The sequence below is a fragment of the Abramis brama genome (assembly GCF_963993115.1).
Source record: "Abramis brama genome assembly, chromosome: 24".
Classification (NCBI taxonomy): domain Eukaryota; kingdom Metazoa; phylum Chordata; class Actinopteri; order Cypriniformes; family Leuciscidae; genus Abramis; species Abramis brama.
In genome coordinates, this window is record NC_139986.1 from 30,529,036 (window position 1) to 30,536,535 (window position 7,500).

Sequence of the window (7,500 nt, forward strand, 5' to 3'; positions counted from 1 at the left end):
TAAACTCTTCATCATCTTCATCATCTTCCTCAAACCGTTCCTGAACGATTGTGTGAGAGTGGAGCATCCCGAACTCCCAAAACAGGTAAAAATAGCTGCATCAAAAGGCAAAGGATGAGAGCTAGAGTCTGGTGTCTGTGGGTCACGGACTCACTGCTTTCATTGCATTGCAACTAAATACTGGCTTTTACACTTTTGCATTTGCTTTAATTGTCCCAATACATTTATACTTGCATTAATTAAATAGGAGGATGAAACTCTAAAACTATGTGTTAAAATACATTTGTTTTGCCCTATATTCATCTTTTAATCATATTTTACAATGTCATAATTCCACAGCAAACAGAGAAATTGTGTCTTTACTGTCCCAATATTATTCTGCTCTTCAGAAACTAATGAAACTCAATTCCAGACCATGTGTGTGAAATAAATGTTTGGTCATTGTTTTGATAACAGTGAGGTTTGTGAAGGCCAGTAACAGCTCAGACCAGCACAAGCCTGAGCCGAATCTGATGTGCAGTGAGTTGAAGCTCCTGAATCAGTGACTCGGTTTATTCCACACAATCTGCCAGCGACTCGCTGACCTCAATAACAGCGGATTTACTTCCAGCCCACTGAACCTGCGTGATGTTTGCAAACATGCGATTATTCATGTCCCTGCTTCTTTCTGTGTGTGTTTGTGCTCACAGACTCTTAAATCATCAGATTAAACTGAGTCATTTCTGCCAAATGCATCAAAATAACAAGAATCTGACCATAAACATAGTCTTCACGAGTCTAGAGAAATGATCACAACTGATCGTTTGTTATGATGGGCTTCATTGAATAATTGAGTTCCTATTCAGTCGCTTCCCTCGGCACAACACATGACTATGGGATATTGTGCTCTTACGGTATTCGCTGAAGACCTTTATTCACGCCAGAAGGGCCAATGACGTATGACGACGTGGGCGTGTGTATATATATATATATATATATATATATATATACATATAAACAAACTGCATATAATTGCAGTCGCAAGCCTCATTCCCTTTATTCTTCATCTCTTCACCGAGCTGCTGGAACTCCATCATCCACAGTTTCAGAAGAAGGAACCACTACGATTCTTTAAAAGAAAGTTTTAACACAAGTTTAGGGCTAACGAAGGGATAATAAACTTTTCTCACACAGAAATGTCCAAGCACAGCAAGGGTTCTTACCCCTGTCCAATGACATGTGGGTATTTATTATCTAAGAAAGACTAACTCACGAGCAGTGCTGGTGTGTTTAGGGATTGTCCACGCCACACTGGCTGTGTGATGGACCTTGTGGCGAGCAGGACGAGGCCGAGGGCCGTAAGAGAGCGGCATGAGGTCGGTGGCATGATTACTCTGATGAGCGACACCTGCGAGACGCACCGGTCTCGTATCTCTCACGGAGGAGCGGAAGCATAAAGGAGGAGCGACGACAGTGAAGAGCGAGAGAGGAACAGGCCTGAGTTTTATTTGATGTTTTGTTCCTGTTTTGTGTGGCCAGCAGTCGTCTGCGAGGGGCTGCTGGCTTATACTTTCATTTTTGTATTGGTTTATTTATTTATTAAAATATTTGAATGTTCGCCGGTTCCCGCCTCCTTCTTCCCATAACATCTGAACTTCGTTACACTGGTGCCGAAACCCGGGAAGAAGAAGGAACGCACTGTCAAAGAGCCCTTGCCGCTGTGGGGAATCTGCGGTGCCATCGAGCATGGCGGGCAGTTTCCGTCGCCATGGACGCTCGAGGCGGTGCGCTGGAGTGAGTTGCCGGGGGGACGGTCGAGCGCGCTGCTGGCCGTCTGGGTGCTGGAGGGGCGGCTGCTGTCCGTGAGGGAGCGGAGGAGTCGCCGGCGTTCGCCGTGGGCCGGAGCCTGCTGCCATCCGCCATGACGGGGAGGAGCAGGGAACGGGGGACTCTTGCCGACTGCCCGAACACTGAGGAGCCGTCGCCGTCCACCAGGCGGCGGAGGAGTGTCATGCCGTCCACCGAGGGCTATCCAGCGCCACCGCCAGGCACCGCGGAGAAGATCGCCCATTTTTTTTCTCCCCTCTCTCGTCTCTGTCGCTCCTCATGCTTCCGTCTCCTTTTCTCTCGCCTCGTCTGTCCATACCCCCAGTTACCGCAGCCGCCGTGTCCGGTCTCCCCGGAGGATGGGGGGGGGGGGAGTAGAGCGCAGTCTCGTGGGTAACCCCCGGCCTGCGAGGGGCGATGGGGGTATGTGGCGAGCAGGACGAGGCCGAGGGCCGTAAGAGAGCGGCACGAGGTCGGTGGCATGATTACTCTGATGAGCGACACCTGCGAGACGCACCGGTCTCGTATCTCTCACGGAGGAGCGGAAGCATAAAGGAGGAGCGACGACAGTGAAGAGCGAGAGAGGAACAGGCCTGAGTTTTATTTGATGTTTTGTTCCCTGAGCTGAGCCGGAGAGGAAGTGATGTGATGGACCCGTTCCCTGAGCTGAGCCGGAGAGGAAGTGATGTGATGGACCCGTTCCCTGAGCTGAGGAAGTGATGTGATGGACCCGTTCCCTGAGCTGAGCCGGAGAGGAAGTGATGTGATGGACCCGTTCCCTGAGCTGAGCCGGAGAGGAAGTCATGTGATGGACCCGTTCCCTGAGCTGAGCCGAGAGGAAGTGATGTGATGGACCCGTTCCCTGAGCTGAGCCGGAGAGGAAGTGATGTGATGGACCCGTTCCCTGAGCTGAGGAAGTGATGTGATGGACCCGTTCCCTGAGCTGAGCCGGAGAGGAAGTGATGTGATGGACCCGTTCCCTGAGCTGAGCCGGAGAGGAAGTCATGTGATGGACCCGTTCCCTGAGCTGAGCCGAGAGGAAGTGATGTGATGGACCCGTTCCCTGAGCTGAGCCGGAGAGGAAGTGATGTGATGGACCTGTTCCCTGAGCTGAGCCGAGAGGAAGTGATGTGATGGACCTGTTCCCTGAGCTGAGCCGAGAGGAAGTGATGTGATGGACCCGTTCCCTGAGCTGAGCCGGAGAGGAAGTGATGTGATGGACCCGTTCCCTGAGCTGAGCCGGAGAGGAAGTGATGTGATGGACCCGTTCCCTGAGCTGAGCCGAGAGGAAGTGATGTGATGGACCCGTTCCCTGAGCTGAGCCGGAGAGGAAGTGATGTGATGGACCTGTTCCCTGAGCTGAGCCGAGAGGAAGTGATGTGATGGACCCGTTCCCTGAGCTGAGCCGGAGAGGAAGTGATGTGATGGACCCGTTCCCTGAGCTGAGCCGGAGAGGAAGTGATGTGATGGACCCGTTCCCTGAGCTGAGCCGAGAGGAAGTGATGTGATGGACCCGTTCCCTGAGCTGAGCCGGAGAGGAAGTGATGTGATGGACCCGTTCCCTGAGCTGAGCCGAGAGGAAGTGATGTGATGGACCCGTTCCCTGAGCTGAGCCGAGAGGAAGTGATGTGATGGACCCGTTCCCTGAGCTGAGCCGGAGAGGAAGTGATGTGATGGACCCGTTCCCTGAGCTGAGCCGGAGAGGAAGTGATGTGATGGACCTGTTCCCTGAGCTGAGCCGAGAGGAAGTGATGTGATGGACCCGTTCCCTGAGCTGAGCCGGAGAGGAAGTGATGTGATGGACCCGTTCCCTGAGCTGAGCCGGAGAGGAAGTGATGTGATGGACCCGTTCCCTGAGCTGAGCCGAGAGGAAGTGATGTGATGGACCCGTTCCCTGAGCTGAGCCGGAGAGGAAGTGATGTGATGGACCTGTTCCCTGAGCTGAGCCGAGAGGAAGTGATGTGATGGACCCGTTCCCTGAGCTGAGCCGAGAGGAAGTGATGTGATGGACCTGTTCCCTGAGCTGAGCCGGAGAGGAAGTGATGTGATGGACCCGTTCCCTGAGCTGAGCTGGAGAGGAAGTGATGTGATGGACCCGTTCCCTGAGCTGAGCCGAGAGGAAGTGATGTGATGGACCCGTTCCCTGAGCTGAGCCGAGAGGAAGTGAACCGAGTAAATGGGAACAGTCGTTAAATGCTTAACTCAAAGTTATTTATTGATCTCATCAGTGGAAGATTCAGATTTGAGATCATGTTTATAATATTAAACATGTGAAACCCCCTGAAGATTATTGTGATCATATATTAATCACATTGTGTCATCAAATGAGGTTCATCAAATAAAACCAGCATGCAGCTTTATTCCCTACAGTCTTCTGTGTGCTTCCACTGTGTCTCCGGTCAGGGGTCAGGGGTCAGTGTAGGGTCAGGTCGGGCCGGGTCGGGTTGTGTGTATCTGTGGGCAGTTTATGTCATCAGATGTACAGTATGTTGTGTGAACGGTTGCGTGCAGAGACCTGATTGTGTGTCACTACAGTGAGGGATTGTGGGAGATTAAATGGGATGATCCTGTAGAGACGGATGGGATTTATCCTGCATTGCATCACAACGCTCAAATATCTCTCTCTCTCTCTCTCTTTCACACACACACACACACACACACACACACACACACACACACACACACACACACACATATGTCACACACTAATTTAATTAGTTTTAATTGCAAAAAAATAAGTACATGCATGAACCGAGAAGCATATTTGTATCCCCAATTTAAAAAAATAAAATAAAAAAAACATTTAGCCTTTAACGAAACGCCTGTTGTGGGACACTTAAATATTCATCAATATTATTGCTCTGCCTGCACTGACACCATTATATTAGAACTGAACTGAGCTGGACGATGACATCACTGTTTTCTCCAGAGCGGCTATATATATATATGAACTAAATTCATAACTTATTTACAACAAAAATGAACCATCACTGAACTTACTTGGACTATGACACTATTTTCTTCTAGATCTGCTGTACAGCCGAAACAAACTTTGTTGCATTATTTTCCTGTTATCACTGTAAAGCTGCTTTAAAACAATCAGTATTGTAAAAAGCGCTATAAATAAAGCTGACTTGACTTGACACACGTCATTCTGCCATTCGGCTTCCATACTAAAGTTGTGCGGTTGTAAACGCGATGTTTGTCAGTCAGTCAGCTCAGAAACAGCGTGAGATCGCCCGAGTCTCAGTATATTCGTCATGCAGCCAAACAAAAGATAATGATAAAATTCATCACAAGTGCTTTAGTATTCAAGAAAAACTTCAGAAAGTTTGTGATTTTACCACATATAATCCTTTATTATCGTTATTGTGCGTAAAACCGCCGATGATCGTTTCTGCTCAATTCCAGTCGATCAGAGTTTGTTTGTTTCCTTCATTGAACTGTCGAATAATTTCCGCTTTAAATCGAGAGAAACATAAATGAGCAGATGATGTGTTATACTTCAGGCTGATGCTTTTCTGGAAATCCGATGTTTCAATGTTTCATCTTTCATTCCGTTAAAATCCATCTGTCCATAACGACTTCATATGAGCTTCTGAAGAGACAGAGACAGAGAGAGAGAAATCCCTCCCCTCAGTGTGTGTGTGTGTGTGTGTGTGTGGCTCAGAATCGCGTGCGAAGAGTCCGGCGTGTCATTCTGTGGAATCCGCCACCTGAAACACAGTATATAACAGCAAACACACACACACACACATACAGTCACACACGTCACACACACTCGAGTCTCTTCTCCAGCTCATTCTGCGCTCGATCTTCACAGCAGGTACTTTATTTTGATTTATTGATTATTAGATATCAGCTCTCGCTTTGAATGTATAAGAATGAATCTTTGAATCAGCCATATACATTCATGTGATTGCTGAGTGTGAGTGATGAATGATTGAGATTGAACTGAGATATGATATGACTGCATGCACGAACCCAACTGTTTATTATGATTATTATTACTGAATGAAGCTGTTGTATGTTTCAGAGCATCAGTTGAAGATGATTCCTCCTGGAGACTGTCTGTATGCAGGGAGAAAGAGGAGGAAACCCGTCCAGAAACAGTTAAGACTCACACTCTACTGTACATACAGTAGCACACACACACATATCACATATATATATATATATATATATATATATATATATATATATATATATATATATATATATATATGACCATAAATCATCAGTAACATCTGAAGTGTTTAACAGAAATAAACTCCCCACTGAACATGATTGATTTGAAAGGATCTTGAAACATTTCACTTAATGTAGGGTACATTAAATTTAACATTTAATTTAATATTCAACAATAATATTGATCTGCCTGCATTGACACTATTATACAAGAACTGTATAATTCTCTAAACTCTATTTACTCCAGAGCGGCTATATATATATATATATATATATATATATATATGCTCATATGAAGTCGTTATTTATATATATATAAATGAACTAAATTAATAACTTTTATTTTTATTTTTATTAAAAACAAAAATGAAGCATCACTGAACTTCCTTAAGCTGGACTGTGACGCTATTTTCTTCTAGAAACAAACTTTGTTGCATTATTTTCCTGTTATCTCCTGTTCTTTCCTGTTATGCTTTGAAACAATCTATATTGTAAAAAGCCCTATATAAATAAATGTGACTTGACTTAATAATATTAACGGTTATTATTATTATTATTATATGGTAAACAACAAAGTAATGAAAGTGTAAACGCGTATGTGACACTGAGAACATCATAAGAGAAAGTGAGTCAAACTGTCCAGAGTTAGAAATGACTGACAAACAGATCAAATCATATTGAGTTCAGATTAAAGCAAATTAACATTAATAAACCCTCATACGGTTTTAAACTGCCTGTAACTGTAGATTCATAACTGTCCTGAGAGGAAGCTTTGCCAGTATTTATGTTGATTAATATATTATTATTATATATATTTATATATTTGTAGCTGTGCTTTTAACCACTTCAGAAATCAGTCGCTCTAAACCGATTAAAGCTGAACTTTGTGAAACTGTTGATTTAGTTGGGTTAGGGTTAGGTTAGGGTTAAGGTTAGGTTATTAATCCTAACTGTTGATTTAGTTGGGTTAGGGTTAGGTTAGGGTTAAGGTTAGGTTATTAACCCTAACTGTTGATTTAGTTGGGTTAGGGTTAGGTTAGGGTTAAGGTTAGGTTATTAATCCTAACTGTTGATTTAGTTGGGTTAGGGTTAGGTTAGGGTTAAGGTTAGGTTATTAACCCTAACTGTTGATTTAGTTGGGTTAGGGTTTATTTGAAAACACCTTCTGCCGTGTTTGTTAGTTTAGTACTGGATTTATTCTAGATGTTTTTGCTGTCAGGTGAAGTGACCTGTGCTCAGGGTCTATGGCAAGCCGTTTGAACTTTTATTCATTTCCAGGATATGAATTGTTGATATCAAGAATTAAATTTTTGATATCAACAATTAAATTTTTTGATATAAAAAAATATATTTTCACTAGTGAAATTTCACCATAGGCTGCCATTCAAAACCAATTGTTGATATCAAGAATTGATTTCTTACTAGTAGAAATATAATTTTTGATATCAATAATTACATTGTTACTAGTAAAAATGTGAATTACTGATATCAATAATTCAATTGTCA

The 7,500-nt window shown here is 44.4% G+C and overlaps 1 protein-coding gene across 3 annotated transcripts in view; it reads left to right on the top strand.

The window, feature by feature from the left end:
• The first annotated feature begins 5,493 nt into the window (after positions 1-5,493).
• ahrra (aryl-hydrocarbon receptor repressor a) overlaps positions 5,494-7,500 on the top strand; it is a 28,220-nt gene continuing 26,213 nt past the window's right edge. For all 3 annotated transcript variants that reach the window (XM_084103561.1, XM_084103560.1, XM_084103562.1), the window contains exons 1-2: positions 5,494-5,632; positions 5,843-5,918. In XM_084103561.1, the coding sequence (XP_083959687.1) occupies positions 5,857-5,918 (62 nt within the window). In that variant the 5' untranslated portion in view covers positions 5,494-5,632; positions 5,843-5,856. The remainder of the gene's footprint in view (positions 5,633-5,842; positions 5,919-7,500) is intronic.